Source organism: Trichoderma camerunense (genome assembly GCF_050948025.1).
Source record: "Trichoderma camerunense strain CBS 138272 chromosome Unknown V8C40scaffold_11, whole genome shotgun sequence".
NCBI classification, from domain to species: Eukaryota; Fungi; Ascomycota; class Sordariomycetes; order Hypocreales; family Hypocreaceae; genus Trichoderma; species Trichoderma camerunense.
The window spans coordinates 1,313,660-1,335,221 of record NW_028145359.1 but is presented as its reverse complement, the minus strand read 5'-3'; the positions used below and the strand labels follow the sequence as shown (position 1 = coordinate 1,335,221).

Genomic DNA, 21,562 nt, shown 5'->3' with positions numbered 1-21,562 from the left:
AGTCGGAATGAGCTGTGAAGGTGCATGAGCAGTAATAGTGTTTTGACAACTTATCCACGACCAAATTTATTTGCCAGGATCCGATAAAGAAGGATATCACCGTCTGGCTGATGCATAAGCGGTAAGTGCCTGTCTATGGTTTGCCTGGATAAAGAGTAAAAGAAAATAGCTAACAATGGTCTTCTCACGGCCCCAAGGCTTAAACTCCTGGAAGGCAACTTCTTCAGTTCTTTGAAGCCAATGCTCTAGACCTCTCGTACACTCGTCCATCGTAGACTCCTCCTCCCAAGCTCCCCTTGCCGCCCATCAACAACAATGCTCCATTTTTCGAGGAACCAGGGAGCAGCCTCCCAGCATTCGCTATCCCATGGCTGTAAGCAGCTTCCCTTCGTATTTGTCACTGCATTGTTGAGTTCTGTATGACCAGACCATTAGACCTCCTCGCACAAAGATATCTGTTTTAAATTCCGTCAAATCGTATGCAAAGGGCATAGCAGCCGAGAGCATGATTGCCCGTTCACGAAGCAGCGGGAGTGGGATGAGATCCAGGCTGGCATGGTGAGGAATAAGTAGCTGGCTTAATGTGGGACGAAGATTCGCCGGCATCGTATTAGTCGTCGGTAGATTCGCTGATATGAGAAGGTCTTTTGGATCAGTCTGAGGCGTAGCATTGGGTTGGTAAAATGGTGATATATAGGAGAAACTGCATGCGGCCACCTCGTTTAGGTCAAATCCCAGGCATATAGCGTTATGCATGATTGCTGAGAAAACAGCGTTCTGCATGAAATGAATCGTACTAGCACCAGGATCGGCTAAATAAGACGAGTTTGTGCAAACTGCCGATGACTTTTGGGGGTCTCTTGTTCGATGCGGTATTCTATCCCTATGGCAAAATCCGACAAGGCCGGCTAGCATGGTGTCTTTTGTATCAGGCAATTGGAGCTCGCTGCCTCTAGCGTCGCCTGTATTTGAGGGTGAGACTTCAACTGGTAAAGAAGAAAAAGTATCGTGTCTTGCAGAGGCCGGGCCTCCTGAATTGATGAATAGCTTCGTTCTACCTGACGAATTGCTTGTGACATGATTCGGCTGAGTTTCAGAATAAGAAGTGTAGTTATCCAGGGGCGGGTGTGGTAGTAACTGGGGTGTTGATTGCCTTTGAGATCTTTGAAGACTTTCATCCCGGAGTCTCTCTCGCCGTTCTTTCTGCCGTTTTCCTGAACCCGCAGCGAGTCAGTTTCAGTCAATCTCGCAAATGCTGGGCTAAAAGAGTAATTGACGGTAAGCCCTTTGTGCAGAACGATTTTGCTCTTTTCTTGCCGCGTTAAGAACGCGTTTCTTAGGCCGCCGCTGACTTTCCGTCGTTGCGGCCTCAGCAGCAGCTTCTTCGAAGAATAGTAGGTCCATCAGCACTCCTTTCGGATACGAATTTAACAGAAACAAGATAACATCAAATGCAAAGCAAGGAATCCGGCAGAGTAAGCCACTTGCCATGTACAAACCCTCGACTAGGACTTTAATCGCCGTTAAAACCGCGCTCCGAACTTGTACCCCACCTTTACCACCCTCATATTTTCCATGGACCTGCGTAATCCATTGCCGTGCCAAGCTTGGCTTACGGCTTAGGAACCAATCAAACAGGAACTTGAATCCGGATTCAGACAAAACAAACACCGTCGTGCTATATGACCCTGGAGGTAGCAGCACTCTGTACATAGGGCTATCGCCGTTCTCATTGAACGGTCCTTTGGCCAAAGTGATCGCATAGATTATGATGCCAAAAGCTTTCCCCAAAACTCAGTTTCATCCTCGTGTTTCTGCCATTTGATGGAGCCAAAAGCCATTATAGGAAAGAAAGCCAAAGATGTCTTCTATCATAATCCTCGTTACTGGTGGAAACACTGGCCTGGGACTGGAAATTGTTCGCGCTCTGTGTCGGTCATCTAAACCCTACAAAATACTTCTTGCTGGCAGATCTCTAGAAAAGGCAACAGCTGCGACTGAGAAGTTGACATCTAAGCAGCTCAACGGCTCTACCACGGTGGAGCCCATTCAGCTTGATGTTGAAGATGACGAATCAATCAATTCGGCCTTCAAATTCGTGGAGGAGCAGTTTGGGCGATTAGACATTCTTGTGAATAAAGCAGGTATGGTTCATCTCTGCGTCGACGGGTTGAGGTAATCTACTGACCACCAGTGCTAACAGACAGGTGCAAATTTCGATCGTGAACTGCATTTGGGAAAGGTTAGCTTACGGGAAGCGTGGAACAAATCGTGGGCAGTCAATACCGTGGGATCGCACGTTGTATCTTCCGTTTTTACCTCATTGCTTCTGAAGTCGGCTGATCCGAGGCTCATCTTCATTGCAAGTGGTACTGCAACCCTGCTCGGGCAGACGAAGGAAGAGCGGTTCACTGACGAAGCACCCGCAAAGGGTTGGCCGAAAGAAGAATTGGGATGGAGTGCATACAGGAGCGCCAAGACTGGAATGAACATGATGATGCGCGAATGGGCACGGGTACTGAAGGAGGACAAGGTCAAAGTGTGCGCAGTAAGCCCGGGTCTGCTGGCTACTGGACTCGGCGGCGATCAAGAATCACTGAGGCAGATGGGAGCCATAGATCCACAGATTGGAGCAGAGCTTGTCACATCAGTTATTGAAGGTGAAAGAGATACGGATATGGGCTTAGTTATCAACATGGCAGGTGTCCAGCCATGGTAAAGGACCTGAAACAGAGTTGTAAGCGCTATGAAATAGCCCAATAATAAAAGCCGACGTGCACTGTCGGAGATTGACTAGATTACTCCAACTGCTATGAATAATACACGTTTACTTTTATCCAAGGTTGCGCGTTTTGTGTGTAGGGGGTAAACTAGATATCTACTAATACTATAGAATATAATATTAAAGTAACCTGAAAATAAAATATTCTCTATTTACCTCCCTTACGCCAACTTCTGCGCTCGAGCCCAGAACAACTGGCCTTTGGCACCAGCCACAGGAACGGGGCTTAACTGTTCCGCCAGCTTCCATCTAACTTCTCCGCACCCAGCCTGCTTAAACAGGCCCTTCATATCCGCCTCCGTGAAGCCGTCGGGTCTGCTCACCGTGTGTCGCGCACTATGCCCCTTTACTCTCTCCATAACTGACTCCAAGCTCTCGCCACGCTCTCTCAATTCCTCTTCATACCGGCACTGGGCTGGTGTACTGAGATCAAGAGGGGTCCAGTCTATAACCATAAGCACGCCATCTACCTTCAGACGCATTGCAAGCCGCTGCAAGGCACGCTCGGGATTTTCAAAATGGTGCAAGGCCATACTAATGACGACGAGGTCAAAATTGTGCAACATTTCCTCAGGCAGCGGCGGGTCTGTTGGCTGTACGTTATCGGCTAGCAGGTCGCCGCGTACACCGACCATCTCGTCAGTGCTGCAGCCTAGGTCGGCGGCTGTCTTCCGGTACTTATCCAGCATGCTACCAGAGACGTCGACACCGACAACCGAAGAAAAATGCCGCTTAAGCCCTTTAGAGATGACTCCGTCTCCACACGCGTAGTCAAGCATCCGGCATGTACCTTGGCTTGGTAGCCCAAGCCAAGCTGGAAATTCGGGTGATATGAGAAATTCGACGACCTGTCCGTGGAGGTCGCGGACCCATTGCTGCCAATCGCCGGGGCTAACTTTGCTGCAGAGGTAACGCGAAAGATTAGCAATTAACGATATTATTCAGAAGCGCTTGGCAAAAAGACAGCTACTGGATGTAGGGCTGAAAGGCCTACTCGAAGTGTTTAGCGTTGATCTCCGCCAACGTTTCCTTTGTTGCAGCGCTCATGCTTCCTGGCTGGGGAGAATCTACTGTGTATTTAATTCTCTTGATTTCAAGGTCAATATTAACCATCAGACGCGTCTCTGTAGAAGAAAGGAAACCTAAGTCTGGGCGATATAAATGAGTGCCTCAGCTCTGGTCGATTATTACGTATTTAGGTAAAATAGTCAACACTGGTTTCTAGGAACGAAGCGTAATGCAGTCTGCTCTTTTATAGGCTATTGGAGCGGGGTTTATTTTCTCCATGCCCTGTTATACTACGACTTGTCTAGCTAACGTCTGAGTGCTATATTATGCTTATACGCCTTCTGTCCATCAAGGTTCTCCTACTGCTAGCAAGTTTATGCTAAGACCTAACTCTTAGACGTCACAATGGGCCTACAGGGTAAATAAAACCGAATTAACCATTGGCCGATATACCAATAGTAAGATGCAACAAGGGGTTTGCAAAAAAACCGAGTTGTATAATAATAGCACGTAACATATTGGGGTGTTAGTAAACACCAGGCAATTACATAGGTTAATGCCTGCGGTAAGCGTTAATTGAGATAGGTAGTTGTAATGAAACGTTTTGGCAAACCGGACTTGAAGCGAGGAAGGGGAAGATAGAAAGGATGCGATAATAAGAGCGCTTATCGGCTCCTAAACCCTATTGATAAGGTGTTAAATATATAGTCCCGATCTAATCTTAATATATACCTGACAGATGGAGAACCCGGAGAAATGCGGTTGAACCTTGATGGTCCTTTGCGCAGAGATTTCTATTATTATAGCCCTAATCATTGTATCTAAGAACCCTGATGAGAAACACCCAGCCCTCTCCATTTCCTGTACCATATAAGCCTATTTCCATTGTTAAGGACTGCCGGCTAATTGAGTATCAGTCATCAAACCCATCAACATTATGGACTCTAACGCTCCTGACGTTGCGCCTTTTGATCCGACTAGCGTCGACCTAATGACGGTTGATCCTCGCGATGTCATATGCTTTCTTAGTAAGAGTGGTAATGATTATGACGGGAGGCTTGGTGTACGGATCTCAGCGATTTTCGTCATTCTCCTCGCCTCTACATTAGCAACATTATTTCTAGTGCTGGCTATGCGTGCTGGCCGCATCCGTATGCCGCTCTATATATATTTATTTGTCCGTTATTTTGGCTCCGGCGTCATCGTGGCAACCGCTTATATCCATTTACTCGATCCGGCATATATAACTCCGAGACATTCTTGAGGGCTGGGTTGCAGTAGTGATAATGAGACCAGTATCACATTAGCCACAGGGTATCACCTGGCGTTATATCATCATTAACCTTCAGAGAATCCCAATTCTTTGCACGACCTACGTCTAAGACTCTAAAGGATCGAGCTTACTTTCATACGCACCAAGAATCCTCATCGACAATAATCTATCACTTCTATATCCCAGGTTCTCAATAGCGCCCAGACTAGGGTTGTTCTGTGCATATATTTCCCTTGTGACCCATTATACAGCCATAAGGAAGCTAGGTCGTGATACGTCTGGCACTTTCTCGGAAAACTGCTTTAATTCCAGCCTGAAGTTCTCAGCCTGTGTAGCCAAATAACTTCTATCCGCTTTGTCGTATCCAATCTGATCAACCCTGTCTTGGAAACGCTCTACAGTCTTCTTGAGATCCAACCAGTGAGTTCGGAGAAGCAGCCGAGTCACCATAATACCCAATTCTCTAGAGCCGGTGAAGTTTCCCAGGCGTACCTGTGCAGAAATCTGGCCAATCTCTTGATCTATCAGAGAAAGTCGTGTCCAGGTCAGCAAACGGGATAAAACCATTGTGGCCATGAGGAGTCCTTGCGTGTCCCGCATGCAGTTATGACACTTGAAGAGCGTTTTGATATAAGGAATCGTGGACTGTGATTGGACCAGTAACGAATCGATTGCCCGCGTTTGTTCTGTGGCTGTTGATAAGGCTTGTAGTTCGCAAAGACGACTGCTTAACATAGCAAAACAAGTGCAGGGAGAAGAGGGCTGCGTGTAGGGTTGGGATGGTCCGGCGTACGGCGACAGTATCGAACCATGGCCGCTACATTGCCGATCGATCTGGCCAGATGGCGTTGATTTTGGCGAATACGAGGAAAGTTGTGAGAAAGATGTGTCAATCGCACCAGATATTTGTGAAAAGGTGGTATTGCGCCAGAAGCTCGATTTGTCTTCATAAACGATTGGTATTTCATTCGTTGTGCCACTGCTATTTGGATCTAGGTCTTGGGGATGGTTAGCTGTGGCCTCAATATCATATATTCTATCAGAGGTTCAGAAGATCCTCGTGGAACATGGGCGGGCACGAACCATTTGAGTTTGCAGTTGTCTGGATGGGTTCCTGACTGTAGTCAGTGTTGAACTTTCTCTACTAGTTATGCTGCAATAGTGGTGATTTACGTACCTTTTCGATACTCTCGGCAGTTACCATCGAATGCCAATTTTCCATCCCATCGAGATCGTCACCCTCATATATAAGACTCTCAGAATGGTCAAGGGTAAGTGACTTAGAGGTTATTGTATCCTGGATCTCATGACTATTTTGAGGCAATAAAATAACATCGGCAGCCGTGCTTTCACCACTAACAGGTGATAACAATGAATTGTTCGCCGCACATTGTATTGTAGCTAGGGTCTCGGAACGAGCAACTGTGGATTCTGATGGCGGCGTTCTTTGGTTATTTCCCCCCAGCTTTGCCATTTGCTGCATCCGCTCTATTGTCTTTTTGTTCAGGCTACCTTTTGGTTTCCCAATTTTTGCCTTGAAGCTGTAGTGGCATCGTAGATTCCTGCGTGAAGTTCAATTAGCTCCCGCCTCCCCCCCGTTTCCCAATGCAGGGTCTGCTTCATTGTGCTGATGATGTTCCTCACTCTCTTGCGCAGCGAGCACAAGGTGTGTCTCCTGTGCAACGGATCTTTGCCGCATGGCAGCCATCGCAGGCACTCCGAAGTTTGGGCTGTCTGTCGTTTTCTAAAAACTCTGAGGTTACTGCTTGGTCTCGAGGCATGACAACAGCGGCTTTCAGCCAATGGCTAACGTCCTATTAGTTGATAACTAAAAGGTTGAGCACTATGGCGCAATCTTGGGATCGGCCACTATAATTAAAGCACGAAGGTTTGCGTTATTCAGTCACGTTTCGTCGTCTAAGGATGTACTACGTAGGAGTATCTAGGTAGGGATATTGGTACTATCAAGGTTGGGGCGTACATTGATAACCGCACCATCAAGGTTGGAAAGTGAGAGAAATACTGCCGGGTAATATTAAGGACCATGCGTAGTTTGGACATCTTACCGCTAGCAGTATACAGCTTACCGCTACCAGTATACTAGTACGGCTTACATGCAGCAGCAGGTGGTGCCAAGAGCCAATCAAATATCACTGCTCGCTGCATTTGAGTGCTCAATCAACATTCTATGACACCCTCAAGACCACGTAGTCGCAACGATTGGAAATGAGAGGCTGTGAACCCACTGTCGGTTCTCGGACGCCATCAAGGCCTGAGTGAAATGTGTGGCTGTTTTAAGCCTTAGGCTTTATCCTGTTTGGTAAGGGACAGGACATGAGTTTGTTAGATAAATATAGGGACCTTCTATCAAGTACCATGGACCAGACAAAGGTACCAGACTAATCGGTGCGACTTGGGTTGATACCGACGCACTAACTCGGCTCGTATACACGTACAATTGTAGACCTAGGCCGATTGGTCAAAGTGCTCCTTATTTATCTCCTCGAGGATTAATTAATTCACACTATCCGACTTTACACGAAGCTCGCTAAGAATGCACCTGAATTTATTGCCTCTTTCCAATTTCAGTATTCAGACCTACCAAGATGTCCGACGATATTCATTGGTATTTTGCTTATGGCTCCAATATGCTGGAGGAAGTTTTTGTAAATCGACGGAAGATTCAGCCCCGAAAGTATGAAATTGCAGCCATCAACACGCATACTCTATGCTTTAATGTAATGGGTGTGCCCTATACCGATCCAGCTATGGGAGGGATCCGTTTGAGGGAGGAACAGGAAATCCCAGTATACGGTGTCGCATATCAACTAACGTCAGAGGATATGCATCGTGTGATCTTGACTGAAGGGTATTTGTTCTCCGGGCAGTAGCATGGGGGTGATGCAGAGTAGCGCAGTTATCTCATTGACATTATCTAGTGGAGGGATTGCATACAATACAGCAACACTTACGGCCACTCTACAACGCGACGGCTCATCGATATCAGTTACGACACTAGTGGCCAGGCATCAAGTCGACAGGAGCTGGGAAAGACTACCTTCTCAACGATACATGGTACGTACTTCATGGTTATGCCTGGCTTGATAATATTCCATCATCGAGCTGCAGGAATTGACAATTCAAAGGGTTTGTTGATCCGCGGTGCCCATGAAAAATCTCTCCCAATAGAGTATCAAGAAAGGATGGTCTCCCAACCGACCTTTGAACCGACATCTTCCCTCAGATTCCGGCTCGGTAAGAAGATTTTTGATAGTATATGGCAAAGAGTGGCACGCTGGATTGAGGTATGTGTTCACAGGTTGAAAGGTGATGATGGAGAGGTTCCTCGTTGGTTTCTAAAAACATTTGACTGTCTTTTATGGACAATGTGGTTTCATCATGACTATCTACATAGTATACTGTGGGGTAGAGGCGACGGGGTTTGCAGGTAAATCTTAGAGACAAGAAAAACTTCTCAATCGATCTACTTGGTTAATTCCGTCCTTGGTATATCATGTTCCGCTTCGGGGTAGTGTTGTCTGACTGTGGCCCTGAACTCATCATTCCATAGCTGTTTAATGCTCTCGACCATGACTGGTAGCTTGTCTTGGCAAGATGCAGATACGGTTTCGACTTGCTCCAACACCCGGATAATATTGAGCCCAAGGATCTTTTGCACATTTAGCCGATCAACTCCTCGCTCAAGTAATTTGCAGATCAGCGCTGGGTATTGAGAGACATCATCGATGCCCTTAACAGCACTGAACATGCCATCAAAATCAGATCCGAGGCCAATGTGGTCATAGCCGATCAACTCAGCGACGTGCATGATATGATCAACTATGTGATCAAGTGTCGCTCTTTCACTATCCACAGTCGTTAGAGAGGGTATGAAGGAGATCATAATCACACCATTATTTTGCTGGAGCTTCTCTAGGATTGAGTCGGGTACATTTCGAACGTGTGGAACTATGGATTCTCTGAGTTTCTCCGGTCAGCACAAAGATGTTATAGATCAAACGCCAGGCTATAGCTATACGAACATTGACGAGTGAGAAAAGATAACCGGGGCTGCTGATATGTCAAGGGTCTGCCGCATTACGGCCTCGCTAGTATGAGAGAGATCGATAATCCTTTGGATCAAAAGATTAAGAGACCATCCTGAAGTTACAATAGACAGATAGATGGGTGGTCTCACATTCCAATTCTATTCATTTCTCGAACCACGTCCCTCCCATAGACAGAGAGTCCATCGTGTGCTGGAGTCGTTGCAGTCTGGCTGGTTAGTCGAAAAACTGCATCCGCAATAATGCTTGATAAATCTGATCACCTACAGCACTGTCGGCATATAGATTGTTCTTGTTGTGTGCCAGCGTCACATACCGGACACCTAGCTTATGGTAGAGCCGTAAAATGCTTGGACTATTACCAATTTGGTGCAAACCTTCGACCCCAATAAGGCTAGCAAACCTGCCTTCGCGATGCAAGGCCATAATGTCGGATGCTCTTTTAACCAGTCCCATGTGCTTTTTGTACAGTCGTACCAACCGATGAACGAGATCTATTTGTTGCATCGTGTCTCGGATTATCTCGAAATGCGCCGCATTGTCGCTGAAGTCATCTGACTTTGGGCTAAGAGTTTCCGTCACGCATTAGCTCTTCATACGAGACTTATGTAACAAGAACCATAGGATTATAGACACTTTTAGCACCCACCAGTCGACGTATACGCTCCAAAAGGCGCCCCCAGACTTCCCTTGAAGTAGCCGCTTCAGATCGACATGGCCTACGAGGTTCTTGTTCGGATCAAAGCGCTCATCTAGCTGGTTGTCATAAAATCCGCGAATGAGATGAGGCCAATCATTATGCCCATCTACACCACACCAGAGAGTCAGCGCGCTGTACTCGTATTTCATTACTCAGATCAATGTCGCAGCGACGGCTTACCGATTAGTGGGACTGACCCCAGCACCTCCAATGCCTCGTCCATCCTAGACGCATTTGACTCAGACATAGGCATGGTGGTAGCAGGATGTGGCATGTCATTGATTATCGTGAAACTCCCGTAACCCTTTTCATTGGTTATCTGAGCATCGTGGTCCTTCAACTGCCAAATCTGGGCTATCTCCCCACACAGACCAAGGCTGAAAGTACCCTAGATATACCTAAACCGGACACTCACTCATAAGGGGACATAAAAGACGCGGAGCCAAGGTAGGCCAGGCTGGGCCGCCAATTGCTACATCGCTTATGGGTAAAGAGGCAACATAGTCCCCGAAAAGGCTCCGGGAACTTGCCGACTCTACTATCCGTGAAGGTCGGTACAAAAGACGATGAGTTACTGATTTCAACCACTAAATGTAATCGAACACTATGTTCTTACAGACACCATTTGCCCCTCCGCCTCAGTACTGATAGAAAATTTTGACGCCGAAGGCAGACCATCTCCAATGCCCTCTCTTCAGCCGTCATGCACCCCCCCCTATCACTTCGGGAGACGATTCAATGAGAAAACCGATCGGAACTTGATCCTTCTCACCACGACCCTGGTGAATTTCTTAGATCTATTCCAGCTATCTGCAGTTCTCTTCGGGCTGCCGGACATTCAACGAGCCCTTGACTTCACTTCTGAAGATGTCAATTGGGTTTTAGTTGTATATAGTATCACGTTTGCGTCGTTACTCTTGATTGGGGGCCAAGTAGGCCAATGGCTAGGCCTAGAAAAGACTTTCATCACAGGTACAGCAATTCTCACCATATCAAACATCATCAACGCCGCTGCAACGAATAAAGGCACCCTGCTCGCTGGTCGTGCCATTTCAGGTATTGGGGCAGGTTTAACCGTAAGTAGTTGTGTTTGAACGGGTTACTACCTGTAGTTTGTCTGCGCTAACCTTCCCAACTCAGGCTCCAAACGGACTTGCCATCATCAGCAGGACGTTCCCTGACGGAGAGGCACGCAACACAGCATTGGCCATCTACACGGCGTGTGCGCCTCTGGGATCCACGGTTGGTACTGTCGTTGGTTCTCTCCTCTCTTGTAATGGACCCTTGTTCTGGCCCGATTTTGCTAGCCTACAAGTGCTAACCTATCGACAGCTTCTTCAGTTGGGTGGAGGTCCATCTTTTGGGTTTGTATTATTTTGACGGCGTTATCCCTTATTTTCGCGTGTTTATTCCTACCAAAGTTCGCGAGAACTAGCGATCTATCCATCGACATCCTCGGTGCTGTTGTGTTTACCATTGGAGTTGCGCTGTTGGTATACGGCGTCAATGATGGCGCAAGAGCTGGCTGGCACTCGGCCCCCGTCCTCGTCGGCGTGATCCTCGGCGCATGCATTTGCATCTCGCTGTTCTTCATCGAGACCAAAGTACCCAACCCAGCTATCCCTCGCTATGTCTGGAGGTCGGGCCCGTTTGCGCTCATGATGTTCGCCATTTTTGCCTTCGGTGGCAGCTTTAGCGCCTGGTTCTTTATTGTTACGCAACTGTGTGTGAACCTATTGGGTTACACGCCCGTCCTTACTGCTGTATATCTCTTGGTAAATGTTCCATTCTCATCTGCCTTCACGCCGAAACCACTGCTCCAACGTACCTGCTAACTTTTGTTTTACCATAGCCAGGTGCTTTCTCTGCGATAGCCAGCGGGGCTCTGTCCGCGCCAATGGTCAAGTGGATCGGAGAAAAGGGGACTCTGGTTCTCGGCCTCGTAATAACTGCCTGTGGCGCTGTATCTTGGGCATTCGCAACGCCAGAACGAGCTGGTGGAACGTACCACGGGGGGGGATACTGGTATTCGATTGTGTGCGCGATTTTGTTTGTTTGTGGCAGCCCGCTTGCAATGGTGCCGGCTCAGAGTATTTTGCTTCGCCACGTTGAATCCGGCAGTCATGCCGTTGCTGCTGCGTTATTTAATACAGCATACCAGGTCGGCGCCAGTGTACTCCTAGCAGGGGCCAATGCTTTGATGAATTCTCAAAGAGAAGCTGCCGGGGACATGGCAATAGTGTCTATGGATGGATACCGCAATGCATTTTGGCTACTCACTGGTGTTCTGGGAGCGGGAGCTGTGCTGATTACAGCGTTTTATTGGCCTAAAGCAACGGATGAGGCCCTGCCCAAGGAAACAACAGAGCCCAACAACGACCTGGCAATTGTTGAAAAGGCATGAGTGATGGCGAAACCTCGGGGATCTAGACTGCCCTGTCCTGGATGATTTCTCAAGTTAAGACTGGCGGCCAAGGGAGGGCAGCGTGAGGAGGGGCATGGATGGAGACATGATAATGACTTGCAACTAACTCCATGTCCTCAGAAGTGTTAATTCTGTGACTTGAGGAGAATGAAATTTTGACTACCACATTTAGTTTAATACACTTAAATAGGGACGTGGGACAAAACTCCAGCCGGTTACTTGCAAGAGCACAGGGGCTGAATTGAGTCAGCAGCTATCTTATTACTAAAACAACATCAAGACATTACAAATTCAAATAGATGATTCAGTGTTAGTCGCTGTATATAACCTGTAAATCCTGGTGAGGGAATAGAACTATCAAGCATGGGGGCGAATGCAACTTGAAAACTTGACAGGGAGGTAAACCCAATATTCAGTTTATCATGTATGTAACCTGAATATCCGTGAAGGATGGCTCTGGCAGTGTTTCATCGCTAGACTCGAGGAATTATTTCAAGATATGATAATTACTATATATTTCCTATCACAAGCTTGGGCTGCAAATCTCGACCGTAGTTCTTACTTAGTTGGGTTACTGAGCTTCTCTGTGCCGCAGACTTTGCTCGTACCTCATTCAGAAAAGACATAGACCCTTTATTGCCTCACTCCGAATTTAATCGAAATTCGATTCCATCAACCACTAGTGGCCTTCTGTGCCCACGCAAGATGATAGTAGTACACGTTGCCGACAGTACGGAGTTCATGCTCTAGCTCACTCCGAAGATCATCGAACTCGCTACTCGTTGGCTGCCCTGGTTTATCTACAATATATTTGTGAATTTTTAGTGAACATCCAGGTAAGCATTAAGATCCATTCACTCACCACTCAACATCTTCTTCATTCCATCCAAAAGGTGAAGCAGTACAGCCAATGCTTTCTCTCCCAGCTCTTTGTCATCTGCTGCAGCTCCTACTTTGATGGTTTGGCGATCTTGTTGGATATTTATTGCACCCGCAGCCTTCAGCCACTGTACTAGAAATGATCCTGGACTTGGCTGATGCCCAATAGAATTCCATGCGTTGACCATAATGTCGCGGAACTTCATGAATGCTACATGGTCCGGCCCCTCCTGAATTGATAACATATCCCCCTCATGAAGTTCAATGAAACCGCCAGGCTTGACGCAAGCAAAAAGCAGTTTCACGGCTTCCTGAGCAGTCTCATCAGAACCCACTGTTAAGACAAAGCGTTGATGGACCACGTCAAAACTGCCCTGGTATTCAGCCGGCCAGGGGTCAAAAATCGAATGACCAGAGAGGTGCACGTTGGGGGGTCGTTGGTCTTGGGACATAAAATGTTGAGGGGCTATATCAGCGCCGAACAAGCTTGCCGAAGCTGGTACGGATTGGGCAAGATCAATGAGCCAGGTTCCCTCGCCAGTTGCTGAGTCGAGAACGCGGAGATTAGGTTGCGCCAAATCTACTGGGGAATATAGCAGCTTTCCTTGCATTGCAGTCTTGGCAAGCTCATGCTGGATACGTAAGCGATCATACTCGCCTTGATGACGAGGGCCACGGTATGTATCCTCTATCGTACTTTCAGCCATTTTTTTAGAGAGAGATGAGACAACACTTGATATCTATGATCAAAGAAGAACACGGTCCAGGTGCTTGAATTAATAATGATGTTCGAAACGGGCGTCTGAAGTATGTACTATAGCTAGCACTCCCGGGTAACGGCGGTGTGGAGTCTTCGGGCACTATCTCGTATACTCGCCGGACTAATCAATACGTTTTCCCACCATAGATTAGAATACACCATCAAGTATCATTTGCAAAGGTCATCCTCCCGTTTTTTTTCTGCATTCTTTCTTCTTGTAGCTTTCTGGACTATCGAAATGGATTCAATGCAGCAAGATCTCTCTGTGCGCCCCACGGCTATCCCAGAGGATAAGCTGGTGCTGTATGTTAAGAAAGGTGGGATAAGCTATTTATTCATTGTCCAGATAAGCACCAGCACTAATACACACGCCAGCAAGCCCGACATCCACAGCCAATTCGGTTAAACCATTGATGTTGATTGAAGCTTTGGAGATTCCTCATGCCATTCATCTCATCGAATCAACTAGCAAAGAAACATGGTTTCATGCTGTCAATCCCTACAAAATGGTCCCTGCCATGGAAGATACGGAAGTCGACCCGGTCAGTGGCGAAGCCCGCCGATTGAACATCTTCGACTCTTCCGCTTGCTTGGTCTATCTCGCAGAGAAATACGACCTGGAAGGCCTCTATCGAGGCAAAAACTTGCACGAAAAAACAGTAATTATGAATTGGCTGATGTCCTACACAGCTGGACTAGGAGCCACTGGCAAGATATGGCTCCTGATGAAAATGCCTAAAGACGTGGACATCGGCGAGTCCCTTTCTGTTCTACTTAAATACATCAGGACCGAGTACAACTTCTTGGAGACGCGGTTAAAGGAGCCTGGTCAAATTTTCGTGGCCTTACCTGACAGGGTAACTATTGCCGATTTTGCCATCTTACCCCTCGCAAACGAGGCAATTGCCAAGTCGGCTGAGTTGGATTTTAACGAATGGCCACATCTGAAAGCATGGAGTGAGCGTGTAAGTACATTACCAGCGGTTGCAAAAGCAATACATAGAGTTACACGATTTGGGCTGTCTGAGTCAGAGCTTGCGGCTCTCGACAACACAAATTAAAGGTCCATTCCCATGTTAGCTAGTTATTGAGCAAGAATTTAAAATCAAGACTTCCTATTGCCACGCACGTGTTTTTTTTTTTTTTTAAAAAATCAATGTGTAATAGTTTAGTATATTAAGTATTAAAGTCGTCATGAAATCTCTTATATAACTTTGGTAAATTTATATTAATAATATTAAATTAAGAAATGTTTCGGTCCACTAATCGTTATGCCAAAGAGGGGAAAAGACTAAGCTAATAATCTCAATTGTAGTGATTATTATAGTAGAGCTACCTATTTATATAGAACCAAGCTGTTACGAAGGACTAAGTCATAACAGTGAATCAATTGGACACAGAGCGACTTGTAAATCTGAAATAGGCACCCATGTATCCATACTAGACTTCTCCTCCGTTCCTTTTCGGATCTCCATCTCTGGTAACGTTAATTTATAACCTTCTAGCAGCTTACAGAGAAACTGCTTTATCATAACGTCGGCAAAATGCTGACCAAGACACTTCCGTGACCCGAATCCAAAGGTAAACAGATTATAGCGAAGCTTATAACTTATTAGCTATGCTACAATGCACAAGCATGCTTAAATGGCATTATCTTTCCTACCTCTTTGGTTGATAGATTCTGGAAGCGATACGGGTTGAAATCTCTGCTATCATCGCCCCAGAATTCAGGGTTATAGTTAATTGCTAATGTGTCCACAACAACACTTGTCTGCTCATTTATCTGTTAGAAAGATTACTCAGGGAGAGATTAGGCAAATTTACATTTTTTGGAATCCTATATCCTCCCAGAACCTTAGCCATTGGAGAACTTTCGGGAATAGTAAAAACTGTTTACTTGTTAGCGATTTCTGCTTTATTATGATAGTAACTGGGGATGACATTTTACCTGTAAATGGCCGAAGGCGTAGAGATTCTAGATAACAAAAGTGTAGTAGAGAGTCCTTTTTGCGCAGAAATTCCACCATATCGCTAGATTGATTAGTTATTTCCCTACGAAGCTCTTCTTGTAACGCGGTATTCTGGGCAACAAAGATAATCAACCAACCAAGAACGTGGGTTGATACGTCTAAATTCGCAAAAAGGATCTCGCTCATGGTTTGTATCAACTAAATGGAAAACGACAGGTTAGACATAATCCTGCAGAGCCTGCGGATTTGCAGTGGCAAACCTCTTGCTTGGAAATCTTCCCCTTTATCAAGCTCTCCCAAATGTGTACAAAGGGAGGCTCTTGGCCGCGGCCTTTCCGTGCATTGTATACTTGCTCGTTGAAAGCGGTCCATTCATCGTCGAATTTCTTCAAGTTTTGGTGTGTCCCTGGTCTTAAGAATTGAGAGACCTTGAACCTGTAAACACCACCAGACAGTACTTTACCCATCAATCCGAGACTCCTTTGGCCTAGCAACCAGAGGTTCTCTTTTTCTTTCTCCGTCATAGGTCCGTAGATGTGCTCCGCCGTAGTCATGAAAGGAAATCGACTTATGTTGCCTGCATGTAACAAATCGACGCCGTGGCCACTTCCCTCTGTAAGATTCTGCGTATATTTTGCGGCGTCTTGTTCCATCTGGGGAGAAAATTCTGCGATTGCGCGATTGATGAAATAGCTATTGAACTCAAGGCGTGTTTTCTTCCATCTTTCACCGTTGATGAGGCCCATACAGTTTCCAAGGAGCTGGTGAAATAGCCATCCGCCATTGCTTGATGTGCATTTGGCGTGGACTGCAGAGTCGACATAGAAAGACTTGACGTCTTCTGGTCTGGTGAGGACACTAAAACTCCATAGTTAGTCTACCTAAGTCTTCTCAGAATCACCGGCCTGTGTGCCTTTACCCACATTTCTGGGACAAACCCCGACCAGATTCGATAAGTTGGGCCATGTCGTCGCCAATCTTGGCTAACCTCGTGACCACGCAAGAATTTGTCAAGACCCTGCCCGTCTATAAACTTCCATAGTGGCCCAGAGATTAGGCGACCCTGGATGTCCCGAATTGGATGAACCACGGTAGAGAGCTACGTATAAAATGAGCTACCGAAAAGTAGATGATGAGAGGAATGCGGATGAGAGATATACTATAAAATGGATAATTGGCTCCTTTTGCCGGTAAATATGGCAAACTAAAAAAACACAACACAGAAGTGCTAAGTAGCTCATACTGATGTACTCCATTCTGCTTGTTTCTTATGCCAATTTTGTTGTGTGTATGGTAGTAGAATATGAGGAAATTATGGAATTGACGTGTGGATGACTCCGAGGAATAGTATTGTCTTTGTCATGGATTAGCCTTTATCTTCTTATTTCGTATTTCAAGTCATCGACATAAATAAAAATGAAACCTAATAATGGAAACAAGGGCGGTGGGCTTGGACATCGGGGTTTCTGATACCAAGGGTTAAATATACTGGCCGACGATTACTACCAGAGTGACAATATAAATATTCCCCGGGACCCCACTAACTGACGTTAACTTGTTGTAAAGGCCTGCTCTATTACTATTTAGCAGAGAGACAGACTACTGTATTACCTTGTAAAATCGCCTGTGGACTGTTCCTAATAATAGTAATTGCTAACGTAAGGAAGCTAGCTTTTTTATTCTCTAGGTGAAAATAAAGTTTAATATTAGGGAGATTTATAAGTGAATTATATAAGGTTATATAGTATATAGTATAATATACCAAGGAATAAAGAGGAATTACTGAGTTTTAATTATAATTTGTATATAAAATTATTTTTTTTATTTTATATTTAAATAAACCTTTGTGGTAATATATTATTAATATATTTAAATACTTAATTAAATAAAGTTATAATTATATTAAGTATTTATGTTACGATCTGGTCCGCCGTAACAATTATAAATAACTAGTTCCGTTACAATAATTGCTACAATTGCGATGATTGGCCTAATCTTTTGCCCTGTATGGCGCTACGGTATAACGGAACGTAACACAACCTAATATTCACAGGAGAAATAACAAGAGTTGGAAAAGCATCAGTATGTTCAATGAAGCATTTAATTATTGTACTACCCAGATCGGTAGCTAGCATAGATCTCTGGGTTAAAGTAGGCTGTTACATTCCATTGATTATTTTCGCTCGCCCATGATATATAGGTATGGAATCCTAACCCATCAGCAAGGTTCCGGTGGTTGCTATTGCTCTGTTAGTAAATGATTCGAATGTGCTGGACAGAACGCACCAAAGCTTTTGGACGGCATGGTAGTATGAGCCTGTGGATAATTTCTTCCTTCTATGTTCGAGGTAGTTGGAGAGGCCCTTTGCGATCTGATCGTCATTCTGCGCGTAATGGCGGACCGGCAAGTAGACCTTGGATTTTGGAAGGACTTCATTGGCTTTTAGTTCAAAGTAATAGAGCATACCCCCAGTTCTATGCACCTTGGCTGGAAGCGGCTGATACATATCGAAGCTGTTCGGATTTATCCCGAATACGGAGATCCAAAGTTCCCGTAGAGAATTCACTTCTTCATCAGACTTTGGAGACTTACCCCCAAGCGTCAGCATATTCAGTACGCTATGGAATGTGGTATCAACAGTTCGAATGTAGACTTTTAATCGTGACTTGATAGGCTCCAGGCAGTCGATGGCCAATATCTCCACTGTAGCCCGCGATTCTGCAGGAAGAGATTCAATGAAGCTGACGAGCACATCAAATGATGCAAGTAAGGGAACTGCAGGCCCAGATAGCTTTCGAGTAGCATCTTTTATAATATTCCAGTTTGAAGAACCCTCTCGAACTGCTGTTTGGCCAGGTAGATAGTACTGTTTGACTACCATGCCCTTCTCGAGTAAGTCAAAGGCAATAAAACACTGCGACTGTGGGACCTCTCGTTGTAATGTCGCATCAGTTTGTTGAGTTATATGGCGGGAGGATAAAAGATTCCGGAAGTGTCTATGCAGATACAAGTCCATATCCGGGGCTATAGACAGGCTGTCTCCAAGTAGCCGGACATTGGCAGCGGCATTCACTAGATCAGTGCCCTGGGCCGCTGATCTGCTTATTGCCTCTACTGAATACCTGACTTTTGGAGTGTCCTTTGCTGCAGACCAACACCAACTGAGCTCAACAGGGGTATGATCATCTGTCATGAAGCTCTTCCATATATGAGGAGCCTCAGTTGCCGAGGGATGAAAACCCAGGGACGGCGAGACTGATTTGCGAAAGAATTCGGTGTGCATTACCATTGAATGTACAGGATATCCCGCCATAGTCAACATATCAGTCAACATGGAACCTATATCATCATTCCATATTAGGCTATTGACGTCGAGCGGTCGCCAGCGGCTGCTTTGTTCTTGTTCATCCTGTTTTGCAAGTTAACAACCAATGCCTGTCCGTCCCTAACATTAATAATTACCTGATCTAGCCTTAGAGTGGCGGTCTTGAAAAGTTGTTTCCTATCAGTGGATGTGAGACTCTTAGTGGCAAATGTAAAGGGGTATCTTTGGATGTAGTACAGGTATAGTGTCATTTTCTCACTGGAGCTGGCGGGAAATGCTTCACACCAAATTAAGTCAGTTTGGTTAACTCCCCATCAGGTGGCGCAAGGAGAAACGGATAGGTTCTCGACATTCATAAATATTCCAAGGCTGGGGAGTGGTCCTTTGAGGGCCAGTGCCTGAGTGCTAGTGTTTTCCCAGCGGCGACTAAGGAGTGTACAACTTCGGCGACTAAAAAGAACTAACTTGTCTATACAAGAACGCGTATTCCATCGCGCCGGATATATCCCGTCTCCCCTTTAGAGCGAATACTGCCTCCCGTAATCTCCAGTTCGGAAACCAAATCGTTCATCATGCAATCAACACAGTGCGAACAAAGGAATCAGAGTATCATTCCAAGCCTCCTCAGTCAACATGGTGCGGTGCTGACTGGTGATGTGGCTACTGTTGACCTCAGCACAGCCGAAAACTGGTTTTTGAAGGAAATGTTGCTGGAAGTAATACGAGCAGCACAGAATGACCTGTCGGAAGAGGTATCCTTTGTAAAAGAGATAGATTCTCACTCACGAACCCGTTACTAACATTTGGTATTTCCATAGGACCTAGCCTATGCTACTGGGATTGGTGGCTCCAGTAAGGTGCGAAATTTAATGGCGAAACTGTTCAATTCCTACTTCCGTCCGGCTCAGAGCGTTGAAGCTTCCCATATTGTCTTAGCAGCTGGGGGAAGCTTTGCTTTAACGGCTCTTGTTGAACAAATCTGCAACCCTGGAGATGGGATTTTGATCGCCACGCCTTACTGGGCTGGTCTAGATATATCAATTTCCATCCATACTCATGGAAGGGTTCTTCCAGTCGATGTTCCACTGGACAAGTTCTTTCTTCCGGAAAGCATAGAATACTATGAAGAGGCCCTGCGTACAAGTTCAATGCCAGTCAAAGCAATCCTATTGTGCAACCCGCATAACCCCTTGGGTCAGTGCTATCCTCGGGAAACGCTAGATGTCATGAAGGAGTTTTGTCGGCGGCGAAATTTGCATTACATTTCGGATGAGGTGTATGCCCTCTCTTCCCACCATTCAAATACCAATTCTGCCGTTCCCTTTGTGTCGGCACTGGAGATGGATCAGACCGGAATCAATGATCAGGTGCATATCATATACAGTTTAAGCAAAGATTTTGGATGCAACGGAATCCGTGTGGTGAGTAAAAAGCATGCATATTTGCCTCTGATTCTGACAACTATGTTCTGCATCCTTACTAACGGTAGCTCTCCATAGGGCGCACTAATCACGCTCAACAAGGCGATCCGCTTGAGTGCAGCTTTAAGCACGCACAGTCAGGTTTCATCTCTATCTACAGCTATTACATCCAGGGCAATCCTCAGGCCAAGTTTCATTGAGGAGATTGCTGATGCTAGAAAAAAAACCCTAAGTCAGGCGTATTCTGTAGTGTCTTCCTTTCTGTACACCAACCAGACGGAATTCATCCCAGCATACTATGGCATGTTTGTCTTCGCGAGGCTACATAATCTTGGCACCGATTTCAAGGCGGAGAAGAGGCTTCTTGCGTGTCTCAAGACGAGTGGAGTCTCGCTGTCCACAGGTTCAAGCTACCATTTTAATGAAGCCGGGTGGTTCCGAATCTGTTATGCAGTGCCAATAACCCAATTGCAAGAAGGTCTAAAAAGGATTGCATTTGGTGTCCGGGATTATCTAACCGAAATGGGAACGAGCCTCTCGGCGTAAGAGGAGGTATCGTAAGCCGAGTGGTCTTACGCATGGAAGAAACTTGCACCAGAGACGCAATAGTATATCTGAAACTGGCATATATACTCCGAATATAAGTCCTGAAACGCACAGTTTACTGTATGTGGCTTGTGCGGCAATGGCGGCCTACCCTATCGAATAGCGTAAAGTATGTTCTACAACAATTAATTGCTATGCTATGTGCCTACCATAGAGATTAAAGACCGCCATAGAGTATCTTTGAATGGGGATTGGAGTGAAAATTTAGGACGTACGGCAACTAGAGCTACAGTTAATGAAGTGCTCTAATATGGAATATGGAATATGTCTATTAAGGTAGATGTTGAGAGCTAATAACCTATGTCATTCTTGTAGATCATGTTTTGAATGGAAGTGGCAATTGGG

At 45.8% G+C, this 21,562-nt stretch overlaps 12 protein-coding genes across 12 annotated transcripts; 5 read left to right on the top strand and 7 right to left on the bottom strand.

Annotated features, from left to right (window-relative positions):
- Window positions 1-72: 72 nt before the first annotated feature.
- V8C40DRAFT_248500 (uncharacterized protein) lies at window positions 73-1,468 on the bottom strand. The gene is made up of 2 exons (XM_083216560.1): window positions 1,278-1,468; window positions 73-1,214 (listed from the first exon to the last, which is right to left on the bottom strand). Exons 1-2 carry the CDS (start codon window positions 1,402-1,404, stop codon window positions 361-363), a joined length of 981 nt encoding a protein of 326 aa, XP_083072322.1. The 5' UTR covers window positions 1,405-1,468; the 3' UTR covers window positions 73-360.
- A 393-nt stretch (window positions 1,469-1,861) lies between these two features.
- Window positions 1,862-2,719, top strand: V8C40DRAFT_280273 (NAD(P)-binding protein; the record flags this gene model as incomplete). The annotated part of the gene is made up of 2 exons (XM_083221378.1): window positions 1,862-2,144; window positions 2,208-2,719. 2 exons carry the CDS (start codon window positions 1,862-1,864, stop codon window positions 2,717-2,719), a joined length of 795 nt encoding a protein of 264 aa, XP_083072321.1.
- A 106-nt stretch (window positions 2,720-2,825) lies between these two features.
- V8C40DRAFT_248497 (class I SAM-dependent methyltransferase) lies at window positions 2,826-3,978 on the bottom strand. The gene is made up of 2 exons (XM_083216559.1): window positions 3,777-3,978; window positions 2,826-3,682 (listed from the first exon to the last, which is right to left on the bottom strand). Exons 1-2 carry the CDS (start codon window positions 3,893-3,895, stop codon window positions 2,944-2,946), a joined length of 858 nt encoding a protein of 285 aa, XP_083072320.1. The 5' UTR covers window positions 3,896-3,978; the 3' UTR covers window positions 2,826-2,943.
- Window positions 3,979-5,306: 1,328 nt separating this feature from the next.
- V8C40DRAFT_280271 (Zn(II)2Cys6 transcription factor domain-containing protein) lies at window positions 5,307-6,844 on the bottom strand (the record flags this gene model as incomplete). The annotated part of the gene is made up of 4 exons (XM_083221377.1): window positions 5,307-6,061; window positions 6,147-6,177; window positions 6,241-6,625; window positions 6,708-6,844. The coding sequence occupies 4 exons, from the start codon at window positions 6,842-6,844 to the stop codon at window positions 5,307-5,309; spliced, it is 1,308 nt and encodes a 435-aa protein (XP_083072319.1).
- Window positions 6,845-7,669: 825 nt separating this feature from the next.
- On the top strand, window positions 7,670-8,515 carry V8C40DRAFT_275603 (uncharacterized protein; the record flags this gene model as incomplete). Its single annotated transcript, XM_083220740.1, has 2 exons — window positions 7,670-7,915; window positions 8,003-8,515. 2 exons carry the CDS (start codon window positions 7,670-7,672, stop codon window positions 8,513-8,515), a joined length of 759 nt encoding a protein of 252 aa, XP_083072318.1.
- Window positions 8,490-10,171, bottom strand: V8C40DRAFT_248496 (dipeptidase). Its single transcript, XM_083216558.1, has 6 exons — window positions 10,011-10,171; window positions 9,780-9,936; window positions 9,398-9,695; window positions 9,262-9,338; window positions 9,107-9,196; window positions 8,490-9,043 (listed from the first exon to the last, which is right to left on the bottom strand). The coding sequence occupies exons 1-6, from the start codon at window positions 10,102-10,104 to the stop codon at window positions 8,548-8,550; spliced, it is 1,212 nt and encodes a 403-aa protein (XP_083072317.1). The 5' UTR covers window positions 10,105-10,171; the 3' UTR covers window positions 8,490-8,547.
- A 277-nt stretch (window positions 10,172-10,448) lies between these two features.
- V8C40DRAFT_248491 (MFS transporter) lies at window positions 10,449-12,545 on the top strand. Its single transcript, XM_083216557.1, has 4 exons — window positions 10,449-10,906; window positions 10,971-11,103; window positions 11,163-11,605; window positions 11,683-12,545. The coding sequence occupies exons 1-4, from the start codon at window positions 10,514-10,516 to the stop codon at window positions 12,232-12,234; spliced, it is 1,521 nt and encodes a 506-aa protein (XP_083072316.1). The 5' UTR covers window positions 10,449-10,513; the 3' UTR covers window positions 12,235-12,545.
- Window positions 12,546-12,742: 197 nt separating this feature from the next.
- On the bottom strand, window positions 12,743-13,892 carry V8C40DRAFT_248490 (S-adenosyl-L-methionine-dependent methyltransferase). Its single transcript, XM_083216556.1, has 2 exons — window positions 13,118-13,892; window positions 12,743-13,055 (listed from the first exon to the last, which is right to left on the bottom strand). The coding sequence occupies exons 1-2, from the start codon at window positions 13,839-13,841 to the stop codon at window positions 12,928-12,930; spliced, it is 852 nt and encodes a 283-aa protein (XP_083072315.1). The 5' UTR covers window positions 13,842-13,892; the 3' UTR covers window positions 12,743-12,927.
- Window positions 13,893-14,098: 206 nt separating this feature from the next.
- V8C40DRAFT_280269 (glutathione S-transferase family protein) lies at window positions 14,099-14,955 on the top strand (the record flags this gene model as incomplete). Its single annotated transcript, XM_083221376.1, has 2 exons — window positions 14,099-14,211; window positions 14,270-14,955. Exons 1-2 carry the CDS (start codon window positions 14,133-14,135, stop codon window positions 14,953-14,955), a joined length of 765 nt encoding a protein of 254 aa, XP_083072314.1. The 5' UTR covers window positions 14,099-14,132.
- Window positions 14,956-15,267: 312 nt separating this feature from the next.
- V8C40DRAFT_280264 (cytochrome P450) lies at window positions 15,268-17,262 on the bottom strand (the record flags this gene model as incomplete). Its single annotated transcript, XM_083221375.1, has 7 exons — window positions 17,025-17,262; window positions 16,788-16,963; window positions 16,125-16,722; window positions 15,843-16,062; window positions 15,719-15,783; window positions 15,558-15,665; window positions 15,268-15,495 (listed from the first exon to the last, which is right to left on the bottom strand). The coding sequence occupies exons 1-7, from the start codon at window positions 17,118-17,120 to the stop codon at window positions 15,268-15,270; spliced, it is 1,491 nt and encodes a 496-aa protein (XP_083072313.1). The 5' UTR covers window positions 17,121-17,262.
- A 714-nt stretch (window positions 17,263-17,976) lies between these two features.
- Window positions 17,977-19,199, bottom strand: V8C40DRAFT_275597 (aromatic prenyltransferase; the record flags this gene model as incomplete). Its single annotated transcript, XM_083220739.1, has 2 exons — window positions 17,977-18,103; window positions 18,151-19,199. The coding sequence occupies 2 exons, from the start codon at window positions 19,197-19,199 to the stop codon at window positions 17,977-17,979; spliced, it is 1,176 nt and encodes a 391-aa protein (XP_083072312.1).
- Window positions 19,200-19,762: 563 nt separating this feature from the next.
- On the top strand, window positions 19,763-21,157 carry V8C40DRAFT_280259 (pyridoxal phosphate-dependent aminotransferase; the record flags this gene model as incomplete). Its single annotated transcript, XM_083221374.1, has 3 exons — window positions 19,763-19,942; window positions 20,009-20,611; window positions 20,690-21,157. 3 exons carry the CDS (start codon window positions 19,763-19,765, stop codon window positions 21,155-21,157), a joined length of 1,251 nt encoding a protein of 416 aa, XP_083072311.1.
- Window positions 21,158-21,562: the final 405 nt, after the last annotated feature.